Consider the following 27,737-nt stretch of genomic DNA (forward strand, 5'->3'; position numbering starts at 1 on the left):
ATTGTATCTATGTGTATTTATGTGTGATGTCTTTATGGGGCCTTCGGCATGCATGCTTGTGTGTGTGTTTCCGTGCACTTAATAATAAGTAATTTGACTGGTCCCTGGGTCCATGTGTGTCCACACGTCCGTATCCAAGGATACCAGGTATCCAAGGACACCAGGTATACAAGTTCACAACACGCAATCTGGATAAAACTATTAATGACAAAGGATTTACATGCCATCTTTTTTTTTTTTTGTGAATGATCTGGTATCCAAGGATACCAGGTCATTGTAATGTCAATCAAGACTTGCATTTCAGTAACATTTTTATATGCAACATCTATTTTCTGACCCATTGATTGGTAACACAAGTTGTGTTTATCATAACTTCCCACGGTGAAATACATGCCTAAGTTCAAGGACATAATAATTTCCCCTGTTCGTCAGATTTGCTTTTCACCTAACCACACATACTGTTCATCAGATTGAAATTCAAAGGAGTGGAGAGAGAATTACAACCCTGCAACCCCCATCAAACCAGCTATATGCCCAATAATTCACATTTAAATGGCAGTATATAATCCAGTGCCCTTTAACACATGATTGAACACAAAATGATGTGGTGGAAGGAAAAAAAAAAAAATCTCATCACAAAGTTGTTGGGTAGGAGCACAGTAATGAGCAGAGCTAATAAAGGGATTATAGAAAACCTAGCTTTACATTAAAAGACACGTCATTAATAAGCCATCGGTTGCCGAGATGAACAACAGCGGTGGGAGCGCTCCAGTGGATCAAACCCTGAACGGAAAACGACCGTCACAACCGCCGCGCTCCTCCTACAGGGAGAAAACACTGACATTTCACAAGGAGAATTCTGCATCATTATCTGAACAAAGTGCGGCTGAATGACACTCAGGGTTTCAGAACCCTGAGCTTAGTTTGAAGTAATGACTTTCATCTCGAGTTCTTTTCTTTTTGACGTACATAAACACGCAAAGCAATTCTCGCCAGAAAGTATGATGGGTAGCTTTTAACTGATGACTACTGTGTGCCAGTCTGGCGCATCGTCTGAAAGTGTGCTGCGATATAAGTGTTATTAACCACCTCTGTTCCGTGCCGTCCCTTTGTGGATTTGTGAGTTAATAATACTAGCGCAATAACGCCTGGTACAGTGATTGCAACTTTCTCACTGCAATCTCCTCCACACAAATTTATCAAACTATATATATATATATTTTTTTTTTTTGCTTGCACACCAAATCGATGTCTCTCTACACTCTCTCGCACACCAGATATATGTGATATGTCCTTGTAAGCCAGCAGATGCCAGGAATTCACACTTTTCTTTGCACGCTCTGAAAAGATATTTAAAAATGCGTGCTGCTCTGTAATGTACATATATTTCCATGATAACTCAATGTATTCTTATCATTCACACATTTTGCTGTGCTGTAGGACCACAATCCCAAAGGGGCAGGATGGTTATAGTCCCCATCAAAAATATACTTCTATAATAATATCAATTATTATTATTATTACTAATATTAAATGATTTCAAGAGGCTTATTCAGACACAAGCCACCTTCCAGAAATACAGGAAGAAGAAAATCGTAGAGAGGAGCCGAAACAAGAATCGTAATAATTAATTATGCACCAGCAACATCTCAGATGTTGATGCAGAGATTTATCAACTTCACCTCGGACTCACGGGTCCACCTTGGCTCCATTCTGCTCCCCAAGTGCGGGAAGTGTTCCGTGTCTGCCTGCTATGTAAGGGCAGGTGTTTCTATGTAAATTCGGGGGCCGAGAGGTTTTTTTCCTTTTCGTCCCCAGCTGAGGGACAAGGAAGGCTCTTACCTCCACTGGGAACCTCCGGCCTGCGATGCTGTGCTCGGAGCCCGCTGAGCCGTTCTGGCCCCAGTGGAACTCCATCTTCTCCGCCTTGAAGCGCCCGGGCAGCCCGGCCCCGCGCACAAAGTAGTCGTTCTTCAGCAGAACAGCGACTACGGAGAGAACGGCAAGAGTGGGGAAATAAAGGAACAGCGATGCGTTAACACACAATCACAGATGGCCTTTCTGGATTTGCATAACGAGATAAAAAATGTATTAAGGGATCGGTCTGGGCAGGTGACTTAATGTTATGTGCATGATAAAGTGGACAAGAGGAACGATATCTTTTTCTAATGATGGGATTTGTTCTAATGACCACAAGGCTCAAAAGAAGATTCCATGCAAGGCTTGATCAATTAACAATACATATATGAATAATGTAAGGTCCTCAATACACATATTTACCTTTTATATACAACACACATTGTGTGAATTGCACTTGTGACACATGTAGTGTTGTAATGAGTGTTCCTTAGCAAGTGTATATTTGCTTTACACCAGCATGGATCAATGTAAGGGAGAGTTACGTGGGAGGCTTGCTAATAAGAGCGCTTGTTGTGGTCACTTTGATACTTTGAAAAAGCGTGGCTGAACTGACAATGATGGTCAGGAAGCCACTTTTCAGGGGCTTTTTTACTTTCATATCCTTGAGCTACTCTAATTAATATGAATTTATTCAATTGAACAGCACAAATAGAATAGCATGCATCTTAAATCCATTCTTTAATTATGGCAGGGTATTAGATGTTCCAGACAAAAAGAGTGTACGTTTCCTTTAGATCTTCAGCCATCTTCTATTGCTTGGATCCAAGAGTATTTATAGAAGACATTTAATTTAATATTCTCTTTCCAGACGACCCTGCTTAAAAACCATGAACTCAATAAAAGGTAGTATTAAACTAAGATACCAATTCTGAAAGAAATACAACAATCAAAACTCAAACAAGCAGGAGCACATAATTAACATGTGGAAAATGTAAAGTTTCACATCAATTCAAATGACTTCACCAAAGCATCCTTTTAAGGTGCAATGTATAAGATTTGCCGACTGACTAATTATTCCTTAACCAACAGGGCGGTGCAATATTAGCAGAAAGTTACCAGAAAATCTATGGTAAGAAACAATGAGATGCAGAGTCCCTTCCAAAAGGACCTTGGTTCCACCTCATCCCTCCCCCCTCCTCCCCCCAATGAATATAATGAATAATTAAGAGTTCATTTTTGAATGTTTGAAACAAATAAATGTACACGTTGTTCCTTTAATGTTTTGACCTCATTTTCGAAATCAAGTTCAAAATAAATTAATACATATTTTAAAATAATTATATATAAACCAAATTCCATCAAACACAACATTTCCCTTTGCTTGAAAAATAAAAGAGCACAAGAGGCCTAGTTTTCATGGAAACCACTGTTGTCTGAATGCGTTTCCACACGTCATGCCAAGTGACACTGCGGGTTGTGAATGCATCGCAAAAAGGCATCACTGGATGCTCCGCTGAATAGTCAAACATCATTTGAAGATGGATATGGATGGGATCAAAAATGTATCCAGCATCGTGCTGCTGTCGCTCACAGATGCATCTCTAGCAGTGTTTGTCTGGTCTCCACACACACACACACACACACACACACACACACACACACACACACACACACACACACACACACACACACACACACACACACACACACACACACACACACACACACACACACCAAGATAACAGACTGCTCACACAAACACACACACACTCCCTAACCAAATAAGAGCGCGCTCCCTCTCCCCTGCTATTGACTGACACCCTCCTGCTACGGGAGGATTTAGTCCGTCTCTCCAGATCAAGCCTCGAAACAAAGCGCGGCGAGGAGCAGCAGGGCGCGCGTGGATCCGCAAACAGATCGCTGACAGGGGAACACACGCGCGCACGCCGCGCCTGAATCCAGACGTCTGCTTAAAAGATGAAATCACCTCGACGCGCTGTGAGCGCGACGAGGAAGGGGTTGCCAAGCAGGAAGGAGTGTTTTTTCTTTTTAAAGGAAGGACGGAAGGAGATGAGAGAGGGAAGGTGATGAGAGAGGAAGGATCAGAGGAGGGGGGAGGCTTCCTGGGGAGAGGACGGTCGCGTGTGAAGAGCGGAGAGAGATTGTGAGATCAGAGCGGAAACAGGCACGGCGGCGGAGGCGGCGGCGGCGGCGGCGGCGGCTTGCGGTTGCCGAGACGTGGCCTAGAGAGCGGAGGGGCGGGACAGGTCCCCCCCCGCGTGACCGCCACATCTTCTACGGCTCTTTTGCCTAAAAAGTTGTGATGTTGGCTAATAAAAAAAGCCCGGCCGGGGGTGATGCTGTTGAAATCCCGCGCGCAGGAATTAAGGAAGTCTGGGAGGCGGGTTGGCCCTAGGACTTTCATTAGAAATGCTGTTCCGGGTACGTCTGTCTGAACTCAAAAAACAGCAGAGCGGGAATTAGACGCTAAGCCAAAAAGACCTTGAATCACAGCCTGTGAAGGAACGCGAGTGTGTGTGAAGGTAAATCCTTGATCAATGCAAATGTCCCCAGGGTCTCTCCCCTTTCCGCATGAATTTGGTAGACGGTCTGAAATTTGCCTGGGAAATGTTTAGTTGAACAACAATGACTGGAACACCGCCAAAACAAGAGGCCGGTGTCAGAGCAGTTCAAGGCGTACAAATATGGCTGTGCCGCGGTGAATCACGATGCATTGATCAGGTCCCCTCCGAGGCCTCACCGCTAATATTGCCGTGCTGGCATTGTTTGGCACACGCTCGATTGCGATTGGTGACCGACGTGATGTTTGACGAATGCTTAATATAACCGGCGACGTCGCGTGTGACTGATCCTCACTTCCATCTTGACTCGATTCTATCGTTCTCTAAATGTGCGTTTCAAAAGAGATTGTGATCTCAACGTGGTGATACATGGAAGATAAAGATCTGGATGTATTTAAGGGATAATGTATGTTACGATTATCACACTTTAGTTATTTTAAAATAACTGACTTTGAATGAGTTGTGTCCATAGCAACAGTCGGTTATTCATACAGTGGTCTGGTTTCCAGAGATAACAGATCACTGAATACCGCGAGTGACCAATCAGAAAAGAGTTTTGATTGAAGCTGTGTAGTTGGTATAATGCATACAGCATATATAAATTACATATCTCGAAAAATCTAACCAGAGGTGGATCAGTTATCAGCTTAATTGTCTTTTCTATGGTTCTTTCAAGGTCAAGAAAACTAACTAGTGTGTGGCTCCAAATCAAAAGGATGTCACAGAACTACTAGCCATCTCTGTTTTTTTGTGTTGTTTTTTTTCCCCATCTTTAGTGCATAAAGTCGGCCGAAGCATTTTTTCCTCCCATTGGCCTGGGTTGTTATGGAAGCTAACGAGGCTAATTAAGATCAAAGGCACAAGACAACTCTCTGTACTCTAGAGAGACACATCACCAAACCAAGGGAGATCAATTACAGTCAGAACTCTGCTGCCAACTGCCATGGGATTTCACAGCCATCTGATCTTTGAACGACAATTGCGCGCAAAAAGAAAAAATCTTGAAGGCATCGTTTGAGGCAACAGCTTATTATTAAACACCGGAACTTGTTTGTGTGGTGAAAAAAATATGGGACTGCTTGAAATAATTGTATTATATAAGCACCAAAAAAAGAAAACATGTAAAAGTGTATAATGGTTTGATTATTAACACTGTGGTTGCAATGACTGGATGAAACAAAGGTGTTACATTGCATATGAGGCTAGTCGTGAAGACTATTAGTCACCAAGCATACACGGTTAAAGCGTAAAACAAACAACGGCGATGGTTTGATGAGGTCGTGTGTGATGAGGTGGGATGGAGCTGCGTTGTGTCGAGAACACTAATGCGTACCTGTCTTCCCCGTGTTCTTCATGGTCGTTTGGTTGGACGATTCGACATTGAACTTGTCAAGAGTTAGTTCCTGGTACTCCTGGGAAACCTGAGCGTTCTCATCTATGATGTCCACAGGGGATTGGGTCCTCTCCCCACATTCTGGGTAGGCAGCGGGCCAAACTGTAGGTCCGTGGCTCACTGTGGGAGGGAGAAAGAAGTAGAGAAACACAGTCATACAAACTGACAGGAAGTCCACTGAAATAGCCTTATTTTTCTTTGGTTCGACTTCTTTCTATTTTATTATTGTTTTCTCCATCCAGATCCCGTCTCAAAATAAAAAGCACCAATATAGCTTGTTTTACACTTTAACAATCCGCGTCCCATGGGTGCAATGGAGTCACTTCCTTTAGAATCCTCCACCAATGTCTTCCTGCTAATCCTCTTCCCCTACAGTGGCACTGCTACAATGGAATAATCCACGCCCGACAGGGCCCTGCTTGATCTCTTCTGGGCTACAATGGGCCAATGGAGCCACAAAAGAGTGCAGGATCAGAGTGAACAAGAAAGCATGCATGGGTTTTAACTTTTTTTTTTCTAGGTTGACACAATATTCATGATCCAATTTCCAACAAATATAGGGCAACGCTGTCACCGGTTCATACGACGATTGTATTGCTCTTAGGATGAATACAAGAGACGACGCTGGATCTATATGGAGCTTTTGATGTGGCAAAACAAAAATAAACAAAACTGGTAAGGGAATCCGAGGAGTCGCTATTGACGAGTGCATTTCATGCTTTACAAATGAGTAAATATGTAACTAAATCATTGCAAATGTATTTTTGCGGTTCATTCTCTTGCCAATCAGAGCTGTGACTTTACACTACATATTTTGCCACAGTGGCATTGTTGACAGTTATCTCCCGTGGTGAAGGTGTTTTATCTTGGAGCACGGAGGAGAGATTTCTTCAGCGGACACCTTGCCAAATGTACCTTTATAAGATTAGTGGAGCACAAGCGCCAAAATACATTAGAGCTTGGCAAAACAATAACAAATAAATACTGGATGTTCAAGTGTTCATCTCTTTAATCTAATCTCTTTGCAAAACGACATAGGGGAAAGGTGATGAAAGGGAAGTGATTATTGTGAGGTCAGTCCCGTAGTGAGGGCACCACAACACTCACAAAATGTGAATACAGCACAACAGCATCAATGGCGCAATAGCTGGCAATGTTCAGATGTATCACCAATATCACAAGAAGCCCTTTTGAACATTAGGTTGCAGAGGAAAATATGCAATGTTTACCACGATATCCCCAACACAATATACATTTTACTGTGAAAGGAAAATGCTTTTTATTGTGGCTAATGCATTAATATTGTAATAGCCTTAAAATTTTACACAATTTCCGAATACTTCCCGTAGATGGGTGGAACACAAGTTGTAACATTTAATAAGATTTATGGCAGTGTAAACCTTTTGGGTCTAAATTAAGGTCTAAAAGTATTGATTCTCAAGTTTATCTCTTCTGCAAGTCAACCTTGCACGAGTTCAACAAAAATCACCTTGAAAGAATTTGGTCCTTCATGGTTTCTTCCCATATTGCCTGCGAGTATGTTTATTATTTTTGTAAGGATTAAACTACGCCCATACAAGGTAAAAAAAAAGAATCAATAAATAATTATATACTACACAAAATGTGTTGAAACTAATTAAATGCCAATTTTACATAGCGATTTTGCTTTAGCGTAACTATACACTCACAGTTTCTAATCAGGCATGTGAAAAGACTCCATTAACTTGTGAAGAGGTCTTTTTTAAGAACCGACATGTTTAGTTGGTGGAGCTGAAATCAGATAAGCAGTGGTAGCAAAAGAGTCTATTAATCACTCATTACTATTCCACAGAACGTCTACTGGGCTCTTAATAGTTTATGGTTTCTGCCAATCTCTTAAGTGTCCAAAACGAATGATTGATTCAGTGGGCGATACCAACGCAGCGGTCTACTGCTTAAGGTTTTAAAAAGGAGAATTAGTGTATACAATGTAACCTTGCCATGCAGGAACAGAATTGGGTAACAGTAAGCTCTTTATGCCGAGGACAAGGACTCATACTGTATTATTAATTCCACATACCCTCGCTGTTTGTGCACAGTGATGGTAATTTATGTTGATGTAGGGGAAACACCCCCTAACCTCACCCCAGAACTAGATAGCACCTCGCTTCTCAAAGCCACACACACACACACACACACACACACACACACACACACACACACACACACACACACACACACACACACACACACACACACACACACACACACACACACACACTTCTTTCAAGGATAAAATTTAATGAATAGGTAAGGATATTGAAACTTGTCTGGATATTTTATGAAAGCCCATTGTAAAACTGTAAATTATCCAGTATTGCTCACTTAACCATGAAATAGAAATGTATTATTGTCGTGATAGACCAACTGACAGGGAGTGAATATGGATAGAGGGTATTCAAAAACACACATAGATATGGTCAGTGGGAGGTTGACAACGTTTCAGAATGAAAAAACGGTGGGTAGACATAGGCTGATAGATTGAAAAAATGCTTTGCGGCTGACAATGTTCCCTACTATAATGGACACTTCTGTCTTACTAACTAACTAAAACTAAAAATAGTTTCTCATTCCCTTTTCTGAAAACCTCCAGCTATATTATTAAACTTTTTTTAAACTTTTAAACTTTTCTATTTGTCAATACAGCACAGGCACCATTTTGTTGTGTCGTCTAGTGCATATCACCTATTTGATTAGCACTGGCTGCAGTGAGACATCGTGACATGGTTACACCTTCCATGTTTTTAATCAGAGATGCTCCGTGTCTGTGAAAAATATATTCAGAACTAATTGGGGAGTATAGAAGATAAGTTAAACTGAAGAGTGTTATCTATTGGTTATTTTAATTGGATAAATAAGAATCAGATTATTACATTACAATTACAATATTCCCGCTACATTTTTAATATATGCAACATATTTATGCATGATATTACGTTAGGGCGTCCTCATGGTTAAAGTGACGTTCAACACACTCGCAGAAGAGAGGCTGGGTAGTGAAAGAAGTCAGGAATATCATTGTTATTTCAGCTCACTTTAAAAGGTATTTGAGTCTCCTGAAATGATTTAAGGTTAGATCGCATGCATGACTGCAGTTGTCAGAAGGAGGGACAGGGATATTACACAATCCTTTACTACTCACTTTATGAGTTAATGAGAACGTTGCATTCTGTTCCATTCATGGTCCACGCAGTTTATTCCTTCATAAAAAACTGGCTATAGCGGTTTTATGAAACACTAATTTGGTGTTTGGATTGTATAATTTATCTGTAAAATGCAGCAGCTGTCGCGGTCGTAAATGTCAGTGATTATGTTCAGGGTTTTACGTTTGATGGATTTCTCATAAAGAACTTTCATCAAGTGGTGCGAACGGGCCTGCTTCTTAATGTCATTGATCATTAGGATTAAGATTCCATTCATCGAAAATTAATTTACACTCAATATTAAGCAGTGCATAACATTATACCATGGTAATATGTTATTTGGCACACCATGATACAAATTATGTACAATTAAAGTCTGTTCATTCAGAGTCAGTCACGATATACGATGAAAACAAACAAAAACAACAGAATAAATTTGACCCGTTTGACTTAAATGTGAAGCGTCGGACTGTTTAAAGTGAGGGCATTATCTGCCATCAATCCTTTTTCCTTCCAAGGATAGGGTCACCGGTGTCCTCGCTGACCTATTGACCTACCACTAGGCTGGTGACTGATTGGACCACTCAATACATATCACAATCTGTGTGGGACCACATTTCAAACTTCAAACCAGATGTGACATAAGGAAAGGAGTTTGTTTGAGGATCCCCTGGGAAAAGCAAAGCTTTGTGCATGTTTCCATTCGTTAAAGTGATGAAAGATTTCAAAAGAGCACCTTTGCCCACAAATGTTTCTTCACATACTTGCTTTTCCACGTTGCATCGGGAATGGTTCAGTTTTGCAAAGAACAATAATTTTTATGAGATCTGTGGCTTAGCCCGATTGCCATCCTAAATATAGCCACATAGAGAAAATGCAAATATGTCATTGCAAGGTTGTTATTTATTTATATATATTTTCTTAAATGGCATTTCTTTATTTCTCGGTTCTCCACAAACACTAGCTTGCAGTCGGCTTATAACCCCTAGTCCCGCTAGACTAGTTTTAACAGGGGCCTTGGGTCATTTTGGAATTCCTGCTAAAGTCGGTTTTGGGTGACGCGTTCATCAATGATAAGTAAAGGGGTCTGCTTTTACACAGACTGTATCCCCAGAAACAAATACAAGGTCAAAGAGGTTTACGGTCCTAGTTCTCTGTGCTGGAGTAGCCAGGAGATTGTAATGGGAGCAAAAACCTGACTTAACTACTGAGCAACACATTGCCAAGCCATTGCACGTTATCCTTCCCGTAATCCTGATGCTTTGCCTTTGCCGTTTTATCTTTTGCCAATGCATCCCAGTAATTTATTAATGCTGGTTTATGCATAATTTGTGCTCAAAAATCATGTTAAACCGTCTTCCACAGATATCGACAATGAATATGTAATGAAATAAATAAAAAAAAGGATTAAACTGATTAATTACATGCAATGGGGATTTATGTGCCAGTAGCTCTGCTGGCCGAAATATGTGACTAAAAAGGTGGAATTTTAACTGATATAGCTGTTTGGCACAGGATTAGGATAACCAACCAACTCTGCAATTATGACACATTATTAGACATCCCTAGGTGGAAATTACATGAGTAAACTGAGCTGAATGCCCATGCATACCCCAATCTCACACATCAGGCTACACAAGCCATTGTTTAGTTGTGGTTGTGGGGGTGTGAGGTTGTGTGTGTGTGTGTGTGTGTGTGTGTGTGTGTGTGTGTGTGTGTGTGTGTGTGTGTGTGTGTGTGTGTGTGTGTGTGTGTGTGTGTGTGTGTGTGTGTGTGCGCGTGCGTGTGCATGCCTGCGTGTGTGTCCATCATTGCTTAAATAAAACAGGCACATGTTTCTCTAAACCTGGCCTCTTCCGTTCCAGCCGTCATTCCATTAACCTTGAGGATAAATAACCTTGCCGGTGCTACCATGGTGACGCTGACAGAATGGCGATTGCCTTGTCATTTTCATTTTGTAAAGAAGACATGTTGCATGCCGCCTGGCAGACCTCCCGGATTTGGCACACGATCCCCTGTGCAGAACAACACCCCGATAAGCCCATATGTAGAACCAGAAGGGAGAGAAAACAAGACAAGCGGATTTGAGTCAGTCATAGTGACAGCAGGATTACCAAGGGTCAAAAGAGTGATCTGAGGAGAGTGACAATAAAGGGAAGCGTCATTTTTTAACACGCGCCCTAGTTGTATTTTGCCTTTTTAATTGTGTTTCCATGGTCAAGCCATTTGCTTCTCCACACTGAGTACTTTAAGACAGGAAGGTATGGGAGAGAGAGGGGAAGACATGCAGCAAAGGACCACGGGCAGGAATCAAACCCGGGTCGCTGCGGTAAGGCCTGGGCCTTAATGGTATGCGCTCTACCCTCACTTTGAGTACTTTTGATGGCAAAAGGATCAAATTCAAACTAGCACCAACATTAATCACATCTGCAAGTTTACCCAGTGTATTTAATATGACTTAATTTATTGGGGGCTATCTTCAGTACAAACAATAGTAGCCTGCCTGGGGAGGTGCTTGCTATAGGCCTATTTAAGAGACGCAAAGTAGCCTACTTGACGCAGCTTACTCCAATTCAAATATTTGAACACCATGCTAAGACGTGATGGAAATTGGTCCATCAAAGAAAACTAAAAAACAAATTGAAATCAATTTGCTTTATTTTGTCACTTGCCGAGAAGTGGTGGCGGTTGTACTTAATTGAATTATATAAATTGCTAGCACTAAATGTCAAAGTCAAACACAATACATTCATAATTTTACTTCAAGAACCTCTCCAACGGAAGTCAGGTGGCATTTTTCAAACGTATTTTGTGAGGCATCTGCATAAAGCAGATGCCTCGCAGATGCCTTTTCGTCGGGACATGGCTATTCAAAATGTGGGAGGGTTTGTCGTGCTGGCTAGGGTAGAGCTTTGCATTGATCAATTAATCAGTCAAAAACAAAAGCTAACTGAATCACCGTGCTATGAGATACAGCTGACAAAAGAGCAATGTCAGACAAAATACTTTTTAGTTTAATACCAGGGTATGCGTTATACAGTACCTGAAGTAAGCAGAAAAACATTTGTTGTCGCAGATAATTGAAAAAAACCTACACTGAGAAATTGTATTCTATACCATGGTATTGAAGTATTTCAGCTATAGGAAACCCATTTTTTCAATGTGGGCTAAACTATTTTCAATTGAATAGACTTCAGCAACAAATCATGTGTGCATGTGTTTGGTTTGACTACCTTCATTAAAAAAAAATTGTGTCCTATTTAAGTTGTGTTATTTTGATAACTGTAGTAGAACTTTCAAATGTATTTGTATTTTATGTAAAAAATAGAATTGACTAAAAACCAAAATTGCTAATGAGGGTTAGGGTGCCTTTCAATACCATGCTAGAAAAAAAAGGCAATTTCAGTAGCAACACACAAATTAGCATACTTTAAAGTGCTTCACGCTGCACTTCAATGTGAAAAAACCTGCCTCTCACAAAACGATCAGCATGATTGTTTTTCTTATGTAAAAAACATAATGCAAAAAGCACTTCTTTTTTTTTTCATAATATCGTATAGAAAGAATTAAAACATCACAGAATAACAACGTTGCATTATTTAGCAGCGTGGATTGTCTTCATCTTTTCATGAGGAACACCTGAAGTACCTCAACACATTGTGTTTAATTCATTAATCAAGCGTATCATTTAATTTAGAGCATTCAAGTAGAAAAAAAAGTTCAGAGAATGACCCTTTAAAGTGTTTTCCTCTGTGCCATGGTCTGATCCAACACTGGGGACCCCCCACACATGATGCTGCACCTATGGGTTGTCAGATTCCAATGGAAAATCCAATACAAAGAAATCACTCCACTTAGAACACCAAGACTTCTCAGCCATAGACTCGGACTGTGCAGTTCCCCAAAAGAGTGGGCGTTTACCACCAAAGCGTTTACCACCAAACTGTGGCAGACAACTCCTTCCTCAAGGCCACCACACTCTCTCTCACACACACACACACACACACACACACACACACACACACACACACACACACACACACACACACACACACACACACACACACACACACACACACACACACACACACTAGTGGTTTGCAGTCTATGGATGCAGAGTTGCCCTGCAGGCTGTAAAGAACTCAAACAATGGCAAAGATCCATTAATGGCAAGTAGCCTCACAAGGGTTGAGTGTAGGGATGCACCGAAATGAAAATGAAAACCGAAAATGAGGAAACCAAGGCCGAAAACCGAAAACCGAAACACTGAAATAAATTATGCCAATTATTAGTAGGCCTATTAAAGGCCTATTAAAAGTATAAAAATATTTATTTAGCACTGAAAAAACAACAACACCGTTTTCCGTTTTGCACTTTGCAGACGGTCCCTAAGCTCGCGGTTGATAGCCGACAGCTCATAGAAGCTGTCGGCACTTTGCGGACGGTCCCTAAACTCGCGGCTGACAGCCGACAGCTCATAGAAGCTGTCTCATAGCGAGCCGTCGCTAAAGACGGCTTGTTTGGATGAAAACAAGGTTGTAGCTGGTTCTCTAGATTACTACATTTAGTCTTTTTCAGATATATGGAAATATGCCCACACCGCAGACATGTTGGCGCAGAGGCGCTTATCCAGACAAGCGTGTGCTGGCCGCGGTTTTTGTTTGCGTCATCACAATTTCCTGTTTCGGCCGTGTTGTTTCGGTGATAAAAGTGTTTCGGCCGAAAGCCGAAAATGCGCTTTTGGGCCATTTTCGGCCGAAGATTTTCGGTGGCCGAAATTTCGGTGCATCCCTAATTGAGTGTAAACCATTCCATTGGGTGACACCATAGAGCAGGGTTGTGCACATTTTGCTTTAATTATCATTACTATAATTATTAGTAGTAGTTGAAAATACCCTGTGTTAGGAGTCACACAATAATGCTCTCTTGAAACAAAATTTGTCCAAAACCAACCATTAATTTATTAAAATGCTGCTGGAACATCAGCAAACAAAAAGTCCAGCAAACAAACACGCACACAGTGCAGCAGCCCCAAACATAAAAACTTAAATAGCATCAGCACAGTGTGTCTTCAACAGGGCATTGGGCCTGGTGCCATCCATCCAGATCAGTGTGTGTTCACATCCACTCTCTTCCCCTCTCTATAAGTCTCTCCCTCCCTCTCTAAGAGACACAGGAAGATTTTAGTTAGTTAGCTTTAAAATGTGATACCACAATATGTGACATTAGTTTTACATTTTTTAAATATGTGTAGCAAATAACATCAGTCTGTAAACAACAAAAAGGTGTTTTTTTTAAATTATTATTATTCTTTTTTTATTATTCTTTTTTTTTTTACATGTGAATGCCACTGGGTCAGCGCGGGCCGGACATTTGGCTCCTGCGGGCCGGATCTGGCCCGCGGGCCGCTAATTGGGGTTCACTGCCATAGAGGCTGCATCCATATTTTCTTTACAGGTGTTGGTCAGGATTTAACAGTCGTCTATGAGAGTATTGGAAATATGTGAATCAATTTAGCCTATTGAAAAATATATATTATAACAGCTCAAAACGGAAATCTGACCGACCTTTTTATTTATTTTCTGTCAGAACTACAAATAAAATAATGTATTCCCCTTTCAAATTAAAGTTGTAGCATTCTCTCACATCGCTTATTCACAGAGTAGGACAGCCAAGAAGATGCAATGAGAAAGGCAATTTGAAAGAGAATCACTAATTGCTTTTGTTCACTTTCTTTTGAGATTTGCCTCATGATCCTGTATTCATAGGACTCTGTACCTTTAAAAGGAATTCCATAATTGGCCAGCCTACCTCAAAAGACTTTAGCATTAAATAATAAATGTATGAACCGCGATGCAACAACACCAGTGCCCGCTTTCAACAGAAAGTGAAAGAATATGGGATGAAGTCTACCGTTTTGACCTCATGATTATTAGGAGGTCTTTGTATTCTTTTTTACCTCCTCCAGAGAAGGTAATAAAAACATGCAGGGGGCAATTATCAATGAACACATGAGACAGAATATCGCTGGAGAAACCCTTTGGAGGTCAACACACCTGACAGCAACCGGGCTGACAAATATCCCAGGAAACCTTGGGAACAATTCACACTTCACCTAACTAAGAGATGGATTCATTTGACCTTGTTCTATTTTGTTTCTTTAATTTGTTGTTTTCTATCAAGCAAGCGTATCTTTTTGTACAATGTTCAAATGTCTTCAGATTTTCCCCCCATGATTTGATTTATTAGCAGTATAGCAGCCAAGCCTTTAATTTTCGAGCACAGTAGGAAATAAAACTTTGACAACAGGCAATGTGATTTGAATATTACAGTGTGCACGATAAAGTCGGAGGCTCTGTGATAGACTAATGCAAACACTTTTTATAGCCCACCTACTAAACCCCCTGCGCTTTGCTAAGAGAGAGCCCCCAGTGTGATCGTTCTATCAGCTCAACATTTTTATGGTTGTCTTGGGCCAGCTGCCTCAGTCAATCAGAATGTGCTTTTCTGCCAGCTCCAGAGGAATATAAATTATCTAGAACCGAGAGAACACAACCAAGTGTAAAAGACGCTGATATGGAATGCTTTTAACAAGGCGGTTGGGCTCAAAGCAATTATCATCAGGTGATTGGCAGGTTTCACAACGAAGCACATAAATGGTCAACGTCCCTCATGGTGGATAAGACCTAATTCAGGGTGACAATCACAAACTCTGCTTGAGCATACGTTTGCAAAAGCCAATTGACACGATCCTGTTCGTTTTATTTCCTAGAGTACTCAACAATTAAATACTTGGCTGCCATTGCTAATAAATTAAATCATGGGAAACTCGAAGACATTTTTACGTTGTATGAAAAGATATGATTGCCTGATAGTTTGCTTAAATTTTAGTTTTCTAACTAAAAACAAGGTCATAGGAGTTCATCTCTTTGTTTGGTGAGGTGGGAACTATTGTCAAGGTTTCCTGGGATATTTGTCAGCCTGGTTTCTGTCAGGAGGTGTGTTGACCTCTGAAGGGTTTCTCCAGTGATATTCTGTCTCATGTGTTCATTGATAATGGCCCTCTGCTTGTTTTTAACACCTTTTCTGGAGGAGTTTAAATCACAAGACAAAGACTATGGATGAATGGCCAGAAAAGCAGAAACAATTAATACAATTAATTAACACATATTCCTCTCACTGTTGTGTCGTAGTCTATACATGTATTATTTAATGAGGAAGTCTAATTAAAATCCCACGTCTACGGTCTACATCATTATGATCCTCTGCAGATAGCAGAATGTGACACTGATGTCGGCTATGTGAGGCTATAAAGGGGTGACAAAGGGTTCTGCTACACCAAAGAATCAACACAAAGCAGCAGACACCCTGATCACTGGCATCACACCTGCAGGTCTCTGTCAAAGACACAATATATAATTATATATCTAGGACCAGAAAATGTGCACAGGGTGCAAATGCCATCCACATGTCTGAAATAGTTTTAATGGAGTTGAATGCATGTTTGGATAATTAAAATGTAAAAAATACTTTCACTTGCCTTGACGTAATAATGCTATGCAATTTAACCCAATGTTATCTTTTGCGAGAAATGCTATCTTACATCAATTGTATGCAACTCAAATAACAATCAAATATCTGTAATGAGCAACCATCCAACATCAATAGTAAGGAAAGTAAGTAAACAAAGTTTTTCCAAATTGTTCCCTTGGGAACCAGGGCTCTATTACAACGCTAGATTGAGTTTGTCCACAGAGCATGACATTAAGATGTGTAATAACACAACCAGAGAGTCCTAGTCAGACTTTTAGAAAAGCTACTAACACAAATACAAAAATACACTACTTATTTCATGTCTTATTTTCTTTGTGTCATAAATGTGAAGATTGTGACATTGCACAGAGATTCTTAACCAAAATCACATTAAAACATATCCACTTAGTTAGACGAGAGAGCGAGATTCCAGAAAGTCTGCAGAGAACTGTTCACACATTAAATCTGTTTTTGAGGGCAGCCAAGGACACAGCATCCATAAAGATCAGCAGAAGATCACAATGCTTTTATATGTCACCCCAGAGGAGGGAGAACACATCGGGGAGGGACAGCATTGACATTGTTGTGGAACGGCATTAAAAATCCACTCTGCAGCCCAGAGCCTGTGCGGTGATGTTGGGCACAATCAATGCTTGAAAATTGGCCAGCCCATACTAGCAGAGAAATGATTAGGAATTAATTTGGAAAGCCCTAATGTGGATTGAGTGGAACAGCTCAAACGTCAAGTGTTTGGACAACAGAAAATCTACCTGCTGGGTCTGAGATCGTTCTTATACCTTGGAGGTAATATGACTAAATTATTAAATTGGCAAAGGCCACCATCACAAACTGTCCCTTCAGGTTTATTAATGATTCTTTGTGATTACCGGTGCGAGCATTTATTAGTAAGTCATTCTAATTGCTAAAGGGATGTGTAAAGCTGAAATAATGTGGACTTATTGTGTATACATGTCCATTGTTACGATAACATGGTTCCTTCCACCTCTCCAGGAAAAGGGTGGATCGTTTTGAACTTTGTTATTACAATACCATCACAACACAAGACTCCACACGGTTAACAACCAAACGCTGTGGGTTCGGTGTCGCTGGCGACCTCCGTCTTATGCAAGGTTGGAGCAAAGGTTCAAAAGAAACGAATGCCTCACCCACACCCACTGACCACTACCAGCGGGCAGTATACAACACATCGTTAATCATACAAGGATAGGTGAGCAAACTCTTTGAGGAGCGTATTTCACCGCTTGTCCTGTTGAGTCCCACCATGTTAAAGTGCCAAGGTAAAGTTGTTATTCAAACCAGAAGCATGTTCGTGGTAGAGTTTGGTTCAATGCTGATGCAATGAGTTGAACGTTTGATTAATTGATTGTCCCCCTGCAGTTAAATTATGAGACAGGTTTCCCGCCTGTTTCTGCTTCCTGGGGTGGGCCAAAGTGGCACTCCACTTAGACATTAATCAGCTTCATTACCCTACTGTAGTGGGATCTGCAATCGCCATCCATCACTCCCTAGTGCTTCACATAAATAGGCCATTCTTTGTTATACTCCACGCCAAATCAGGGCTGACGTCACAATGCAAAGTCTAATCGATGCATAAGAATGTTGTAATTGAAACACATTATGGTACGTCACACTTTAGCGATGCGTGAAGTCAGTCAATCTTGCGCTGGCAAACATGATTGAGTATTTTTTCTTTCAGAACCCATTTTCATGCTCATAACAATCTTCCGAGGGTATTTATAGATACAACATGTTGGTTGAGCAAACACAAATATTGGTTTATTCTTTTTCATCATGTGGAAAGTGGATTGGTTTATTCACAAACAGATTTAAGTCACCTGTCCTAAAAATAGATTTTTGAATGACAAGATTGCCCCCCCCTTTCAAATTTCAGCAAATATATTGCACGCATAAGCCTGAGTAAATGCATAACTCGCTATTGTAATCATTTGAATACAGTGTATTAAGATTGCCCATGACAATCCAAAGCAAAAACAAGCAAATGACGAAGCCCGTCAACTCCGTGAACAGTGACGTCGAAGGCAGTAGCATGTGCCACGTGGCGTCGCACAGACCGGCTTTGTAAAAGAACACTTCCACCAGCACTTCCACCCCAAATCTCTGACCATCGCAATCTCCTTTTAAAAAGGTCTGCCGTAAAGAGACCCCGTTTGAGAGTTTAGCCCCCAGTTTGAAAATTTCAGGTTGCGTAACATTGTCTTGAAGCCCTTATCTCCCATGCCCAGACGTGGCCGAGCGGGCCGCCAGTGACCTCACGCTCCTCCCTGCCTCCCACCAAAGGAGGCACAGGGCTCCACTCCCAGCCAACGTCTACAGCCCAGGGTGGGGGGGGGGGGGGGGGGGTGGGTTGGAGGTGGGGGGGGGGTGAGGGTTGGGGGAAAGAACAACAATCAGTCTTCGGTCACACACCGAATGCCCCAGGATATGTTTCTAGTTAAAGGTCAGCAGGCTATTAAACAGGGAGAATTCTATTAATCCGAGCATGGAATATAGCGCACGAGGAGACGGATTCCCATCGCAGCGCCGCATGTTAGTTTGGTGATAAAGAGATCTCTGCGGTGAGCGGGCGTTAAAGGCGAGATGTGATTTAATACCGCGGATATAAATAGGTGCCACATTATTTGCTTTGATGCTTTGCCATCTTGCCGACCTGTAGCCGTCCCTTCAGACTGAAGGATGGTCGTGCCCTCTGCCGTAGCCGCGCACGTGTTGGATGTCAAACTGTGTGCAGAGTGCAGACACTGCCTTGGCTCAGTGTAGGGCAACAGCGCTTTTTCGGTTAAGTAGGCCTAAATGTTGGTCAAATGCCGTGGGCAGGAAATCCTTCTCAAGACAATATCCCAGTGCTTAGCGTCACACACATTTGGAAAGACAATATATGAAATTAATATGAAAGTAAATATTTTTGACCAGCAAGCCGTGACCTGATTGTGGTTAAGAGAATTGAAAGTTCCTCACTTGTATTTTTTTTTTACCATAATAATAATAACAATAACTAAGAATAATAATTATTAATTATTATTAGTATTTCAAATAAAAGACTAATTATAATGGACTTATAGTAGACTTGAGTATCAGCGTATCACTTCCACCATATTGCAATGCCAAAAAGATAAGTTGGATGAATCCTATACACAGGGCAACCAGAAAAGTGTGATTTGGCCCAAACCAGTTGGCTGGGGGTAGCAATTGGTACCCAACAGCAGGGATCTGATAAGTGTGGCGCCAAAGCTGTCTCCAAGGCTAGACTCAATCTTTAATCAGGGGTCATTGTGTTCCACACAGCAGCCTCAAACACATAAAAGAAGGTGCAGGAAGTGGTAAATCAAACACCCATTGCAGTCTAATTGGACACGAGAATAGGCCAGAGCCAAAATATTGTTTAGCCTTGATGCTATCTGCTTCCATCTTGTGGGCTGTGTTAGAAACTGAGGCTTCCTGTTCTTGGGTGTGGGCCTCTCAGCATACGTACAACGGGCCCCCCCGCCTGCAAAACGAATATCCGGGTTCTTGTGTAAAGAAGAAGAAAAAAAAAATGGGTCCATAAATACATTCTTTCCCATGAGGGGAGCGTTTCCCCTTCCATCTGGCCTGGGCCCAGTAGTAGTCAACAATTGATTCCAAACCACAAAGGGTTCTATAGAATGCAGAACCACTGCCAATACGATGTCCATCTCAACAGGTTTCCACAAAAGAGGACTCCTAGGAGCACTCCCAGCAGGTTCCATTGAAGATTCACCATCTGCCCAAAACACATTTCAGATTCCGGGTACTTAATTTGTCCCGGGGAAAGTGTTTGTTTTGTTTGGTTTTAGCCGACACTGTTAACTATTAAACTCATATTACTTGACGATATAGCCTAAGCCCAGAGTAGTACTGTTAAACGTTATCCATGATTGGGCGATTCTAGGACTACACCGTTAGAGCTGCCGCACAGTGCACACGCACGTCGACCGGCATTAAAACCATTGACCCCTGACAGAACCATTACTTTTTCTATAAGAACACCAGACGCAGTCTCAACCACAGAACCCGTAGATTGAAACGCTCTCAACGACGCAACGCTTAGCGAGGCACAAAATGCACATTACAGCCATGAATCAGATCCCTTATCAGACTTCAATATCAGGTCCCGCCCAAGATGATTACATTGAGAAGATCAATTACGAGTTATAGGAATTACTTAAACTTTCACAAAACCAAAGCACTGAATGCTTTAACAAGCTTTTGTTAACTAACATGACGTATCAAACCTACTTTTTGATAAGATGGAAATGCTAGCCAAGCAATGAGCTTCATGTATACAACACATTAAGTAACCACTAGTACTAGTATTTAGTAATTGAGCGGATGCCCTAACCATTTTTTTTTTTCAAGTTTTAAAATTCCCCCCCATATTATAGGTCCAATGTTAGCAATTAAAAGAGATGTGATCCAATGAATGGTGAAATTTGTCATAATATAAAGCTCAAACATTAGACTGGCGATACAAGTGAACGTCTGTGCGTAACTGCGGTTCGGTGGGAGCGGCAGGATCGGGTGCCAACTAACAAGTCTCCAAAACTTTGAGAGCACGTCGCACAGATCTGGAGTCTGTGTCAAATAGAGGATGACTGATTGAAAGGGAAATAAGAACAGTTCACAAAAGACAACAACAAACACAGAGCGGTGAAAAGATTGACTTGAAGAAAGGTCTTGACTGGATTCTAAACACACACACACACACTTCCAGATACAAGGAGAACACTGATGTTAGCCTAATCAACACCTGCCTGGTGCACATATCTTGATACCGTACCAATCTATGCAGTGATATTAGCACAGACGCACAGAAGGTCTTTTCATATATATTCAGCCTTTAATGCCATTTGTGAAGAATTTGCTTAGATAATGTTAACATTTTCACTTTGCTCAGCCTAAACACCTCAAGAGCCACCATTTAGGTGTCTGGGAAAAGCACTTAAGACCCTTAATCTAATAGAGCTGCCAATAGAGTGAGACCCGGGGTAGAACGAGCCCCCGCATAAAATGTACTTTGTACAAATAAAACCCAAAGATAACAAGAAGCGCTATAAAGCCATTTAAACCCTTGACTCGACACTTCAGCAAACAGCGCAACAGCTTGATGAGTGACTCAGGCTTGTTGAGTTATTTCAATTGGATGGAGGCCTTATTCATCCCTTGGGGTGGCAAACCAAACCAGAACAATTCTTATGTGTGGGTTAATTGTGGTAATGATGCAAACCATCAAGACCCTCCCCCCTTACTCAATATTGACTATTATTCTATTATTGGGCTTTAAAAGAAAAGTGCATTCTGTGTGGAGAACCTTGAACACATTTGCCTCAGAAAACAAATGTATGAACATTTTTGCAGGATAATATAAAACAACATGTGAGTGTGCTGATGAATAAAATAGGCTATCCATTGCCATAGGGCCACAGCCGGATGCATGTACAATATGTGCAGCATCATGTGAAATTCATGCTCATATTGCAGTGAGAGAGCTGCAAAATAGGGGCATAGGCCGAGCTACCGTGAAACGTATTGTTTTGAATACAGAGTCTTTATTAATATTGAAAAGCAGGGACTGGAGTACACAGAAAATAGATCTTCAGACGGCCATTGATATAAACTAACTATTCAGTATGCATACGCTATGCTGTATTACTTTTTAATTTCCTTCTTTTAATTAACAGCCCATTTCAATGAACGAACAAAGGAAGCATATTTTAAACAAAAGGTCTCCATATCAGCTGAGAGTTGAATTCATCAAAAATATACAAGGCCTATGGCTGAAATCTAAAATGAGCACAAACATGAAACAAGAATGCTGTGATGCAATGAACAATGCGTGTATGACAATGGCAGCCAGCTACAACCCCCTACGCAAGGCTACAGATGGTAGCATACGAATCCACCACCAACACCTGCCTGCAATGTTACACAATCGCTCTGACTGAACCATAAAACGCTAATAAGTCATCATTCTATCTCTGGTGTTATGGAAAGGGGGTGGGCAACACGCCCTGTCTACTGGGTCATCCCACAGGTCATTAGTTCTTCTGGGAAAAATACTTGCTTTGTTATTTGTTTGTGTGTTTCAAATTCTGTGTTGGTACAGGATATCGCATCTTCATTCTACATAGATCTAGAATGATTTTGGAGCTACAGTAATTATACATAGCTATAGAAAGATGTTGCGGCTGCAGTCCTTCTACATACTAGCTATAGAGAGATCAGATGTTGGATATAGTCCTTCTACATAGCTAGTATAGAAAGATGCTGGAGCTCCACAGCCATTCAACATAGCTACAGAAATATGTGGGGGCTATTTAGTTATACAGGCAGAGAGCAGCTGGATACGGATTCGCAACATAGCATGTGATTTTCAAGTCATTCCATGACAGCAAACATTATTATTCTGTGCACGATTGAGGCAAGCCACCTCTAAATTGTTTTTAGAGCTTTATGTCAACTTCCTTCTCGTTCTAGGTTTAGTTTTTCAGTTTGTTCGATATATTGCAGGCACCGTGTTAGCCACACACCCCACTATGAGGGGGAGCGTATCCTTTTAATAGATTGCCATAACCGAAACGGCCCACCAGACAAATTAGGCCTAATTTCTCCCTTCAGTAAATATAAAAGATAGCTATTCGCTTGTTAATAAAACATCATTCTTCACACATCTACCCTTGTATCTTAATTTCCCGCTCCAAAGGGCACTATGTTGACGTGTTAAACACGTTGTTAAAAAAAATAATAATTATATATATATATATATATATATATATATATAATTATTATTTATTAATTAATAAATAAAATATATATAATATAAATATATATATATATTTATATTATATATATTTTATTTATTTATTTATTAGGGATGCACCGAAATGAAAATTCTTGGCCGAAACCGAAAACCGAAAATTAGGAAACCAAGGCCGAAAACCGAAACACTGAAATAAATTATTATGCCAATTATTAGTAGGCCTACCATTGCATTTATAGCTATGACTGTGTACTAACCTCACTAAAATCAAGGCATTGCAATTCAAAGAATAAATCAATTACAATTATTAAAAGTATAAAAATATTTATTTAGCACTGAAAAAACAACAACACCGTTTTCCGTTTTGCACTTTGCAGACGGTCCCTAAGCTCACGGATGATAGCCGACAGCTCATAGAAGCTGTCGGCACTTTGCGGACGGTCCCTAAACTCGCACCTGATTGCCGACAGCTCATAGAAGCTGTCTCATAGCGAGCCGTCGCTAAAGACGGCTCGTTTGGATGAAAACAAGGTTGTAGCTGGATGTTGGCGCAGAGGCGCTTATCCAGACAAGCGTGTGCTGGCCGCGGTTTTTGTTTGCGTCATCACAATTTCCTGTTTCGGCCGTGTTGTTTCGGTGATAAGCCGAAAATGCGCTTTTGGGCCATTTTCGGCCGAAAATTTTCGGTGGCCGAAATTTCGGTGCATCCCTAATATATATATATATATATATATATATTTCCCAAAAAGAATGCCTTAATGGATTTGAGGGTCCACCTAAAAAGCTGCTTTGGCTCTTTTCCCCCAAAAACTTTGCATGCCTTTTTTGATCAACACTCTCCCCAGGTCTGCTTCGGTGCCATGGCTTGTGGTGCCCAGTGGCTTTCAGCAGAGACACATTCAAAAATGGTAGTGCCATGGAAATAAGTCCAATATTCTTGTCATTGCTCTCTTCTCGCCCCCTGTAATGGCATGCTCTCCACCGCATGGAAGCCAGTTGGCTTAGATGTATCTTAGCACACTCCACTGGTTCCGAAAGACAGATGCATTTAATATAACCAGCTGTGGTAGTAGATAAATCACAGAACACACTCACCTCCCACACAATCTGTAAACATCTCACAAAACAAGGTGGTATTATTCAACACAACGCTGCGTTAAATAATTCATTTGGTTATTTTTATAGTTACGTTCTGTTTAATACGTCACTTATGTCGATGCTCTGTAGGCCTGTGCAATGTTTCCCGTTTGGTATCTTTAGAGAGTGGTCCAGATTATCGGGTGTTGATAGGGTTTACTTTGCATTAGGACTGCTTCCATCCCAAATACACAGCGGTTGCTCCAGTTTCTGTTCCTTCAGGTGATGTGGCTTAACTTCAAAGTTAATTTAATAAGTACCTTACTTCTTACGGCTAGGGCGTTTCATAAAACCCTCATCCTTTCATGGGTTAGTAACACTGCACGGCATGGACACAAACTATTCTGTAGACTGAAATGGTAAAGCAATATTTACCTTCAAGCAATAGTGCCTTTTTGTCTTGGGCTAGAATACGAACAGCAGGATACAAGCAGGACACTGTGTCTGAATAGTTCGATTACATTTTCCCGGATCAATTAGTAAATCGAGAAAAAAAAACGATTGCCGGATCAATGTGTAAAACCAGACAAGTTTTCCGTTTCCACTGGAACACAAAAAATACAGTGAATAGTTAAGTGGCAGACCATGCTGTTGTTTTCCAAGCATTACATTGCACAAAATAAACCCTCACGTAATGTTTTCTACAGGCCCCAAGTCATTGTTTATACAGACACAATCGAGTTAAACCAAATAATCCTTCAGACATCCAGAAGATGTCATGCTTGTTCCCCTATTAGAAGATGAATGCTTCTCAATCTCCACACGACTGAATAATAAAAAAAAACCAGAGCTGCTGATCACCGGCCCCAGGCAACAAAGAGCCGTTTGAAGAAGTCACATTAAGCTTTATCTCTCGAAACCCCTCAGTCAAAAGTCCTAGTGTTATTTTCAACCCTCGCGCTCCGTTACGATCAGCATATAAAAAGCATCATAAAAACTGGATTTTTCCATCTTATAAAGATTGCTAGAGGTCTGCCAACGCTTTCCACAGCAGATGAAGGGACGCGGCTCCATGTGTTCCAGTTAGGCTCGATTACTGCAATGCAATATCCTTCCTCCTACAACTTCCACACAACAAGGAGTCCTGCTAAGACAACTGGGCGATATTATCCCCCCGGTCTTTCCGCTCTCCATTTACTTCCAATCAACTCTTAAGTGGTGTTTAGAGGCACTCCTGCACACCTATAAACTCATACAGTCCTAACCAGGCAAACGTATCATTCCTTCTACTCCAAAAGACAACGGCGATGCTGTCTGTGTTTTATTGACACCCTGCCTTGTATGTAGAACAACACGACATAAAAACAAAGCAGGACACTTGATGAGCTGGATCCAAAACCTACTTCTTCCTGCTCTCATTCTTGGCGGCTCTGAGCCCCTCCCTGTCTCGTGTCAGGGGCCGAGTCGACCGCGATAGACGGCGTTTGCGTGACCACAGCGCCCCCCCCCCCCCTGCGTGCCCGCGGTGTCCACCCCGCCCCGTCTAATCTCAGTGTTGCGGTGTCGGCCTGTCTGCGTTGTGCAGCGCTTTGCCCTCGAGCGGTGTTGCGGTCCCCCCCACCCCCCCCCTCACCCCACCCCGCCGAGCCCCTGTTCTGACCCATGTCCAGCCGGCCTGCCACCTTCTCTTGGCGGTTCACCTGCTCGCACGCCTACGCCCGTCTCCTGCTGAGGCCCCGTGTCCGAGGTCTGGCCGGTCGCCCGGTCGTCCCCTGACGATGTCCGCCCCGCGCACAGACGCACACACACCTTGCTCACCGTTTGCTCCTGCCGGTGCCGTCTGGGTGACCGTCTCCACCTGGACCAACTCGTCCCAGGCGGTGATTACTCACACACAGAGCCTCTCTCTCTCTCTCTAACACACACACACACACACACACACACACACACACACACACACACACACACACACACACACACACACACACACACACACACACACACACACACACACACACACACACACACACACACACACACACACACGATTTTGTGCTGTGTTCTCAGGAACGGAACGTCTCCTCAAGCCACAGGTGCAACAAGGATGTGTTTTGGAAAGGTTTTGGGAATTGGGTGTAGTCGTCTGAGAACTTGGTCGAGACCATCCATCTAGGAGGTACAGTTGAAGGCACAGAAGGTATGTTTGGCGGGCCCAAGATTGACTGGGAACACCATGTATGCGGCAGCTATGAATAAGCCCCCTATTTCTGGAGAAATTCACCAAGCCTGCTGCTGGATTCACACTGCGTGAGTCTTTCTGCATGCAGGTGCGGAGGCTAATCTCACGAGGCAGGCCAGTTTGCGCTGCATATGAATGAATCGAACCTCGATGCTGCAAACACGTCTCCCCCCCCCCACACTTTGTTCACAGCTGTAGTCAACAGGCAGACATACTTATCATCCCATCGGCAGTGCTCGTCAATGTTCATATTGACGGACGCGTGGGGCTGCGAGAAAAGGCGAGCGAGGGAAGCGCAGGGCCGGGCGGAATGTAAATGGGAACGCTATAGTCTGACGGCGAGATCAATGCTGCAACAACCTCATCAGTGTCCTTCATCTTCTCAAACGCCATGCCAGTCACCATAACCGTCGTCAAAACTCACCCTCCTCATAGCGGCGGCAGGAAATATGAAGATGAACACAGTGAACTTGAAGACACTGTGCATCAAAAGCTTACAAATAAGATTGATGGAACAAAGTTGAACCCGGTCTTAAATGTAATGCATCATATTGTTGCACGTAATAACATTACCATGTTCTCCATTGAATACATTTGTATATATGCGGGCTTGTATACATTTATTTTTTTTTATTCAAGGTTTCCATTGCTTGCACGCTTCACGGTACAACAGTGCGTGTGTCCTTGTATTCATACCACGGAACGATCTGATCCTGGATCCAGACGGTGCACTACCCCATATCCACACACACACACACACACCGCAGCCCAAGTAAAAAAGGTCAAACAACAAAGATACTCAGAGCGTCAGTGTGTAAACTGACATCCAAAAAAACCTTATTAGCGTAAGGTCTTGCTAATTGCAAACAGAAGAAAGAGGTGAAGAGTCTCTCATGCAGAACAGGGATGGCCTCTGTAGAGGCTCCGAGTGAAACAGTGATTAGTGACGCTACATTACTCCAAGGGCACAGCTTTTCGTATCAGTCAACTCCTCAAAACACGCCGGCTAACGCTGCTAACAGATACGCAGCCCACCTGTGTAAAATGCATTGGT

The 27,737-nt window shown here is 41.9% G+C and overlaps 1 protein-coding gene across 1 annotated transcript in view; it reads right to left on the reverse strand.

Annotated features, from left to right (window-relative positions):
* LOC311339148 (receptor-type tyrosine-protein phosphatase gamma-like) overlaps positions 1-27,737 on the reverse strand; it is a gene marked incomplete at its 3' end in the record, with an annotated part of 78,047 nt that overhangs the window by 23,186 nt on the left and 27,124 nt on the right. Inside the window, exons 3-4 of the mRNA XM_084464520.1 lie at positions 5,776-5,955; positions 1,843-1,988 (exon numbers count right to left, since the gene is read on the reverse strand). Of these exons, the coding sequence (XP_084320646.1) occupies positions 1,843-1,988; positions 5,776-5,955 (326 nt within the window). The remainder of the gene's footprint in view (positions 1-1,842; positions 1,989-5,775; positions 5,956-27,737) is intronic.

Source organism: Micromesistius poutassou (assembly GCF_964030765.1).
Source record: "Micromesistius poutassou genome assembly, chromosome: 2".
NCBI classification, from domain to species: domain Eukaryota; kingdom Metazoa; phylum Chordata; class Actinopteri; order Gadiformes; family Gadidae; genus Micromesistius; species Micromesistius poutassou.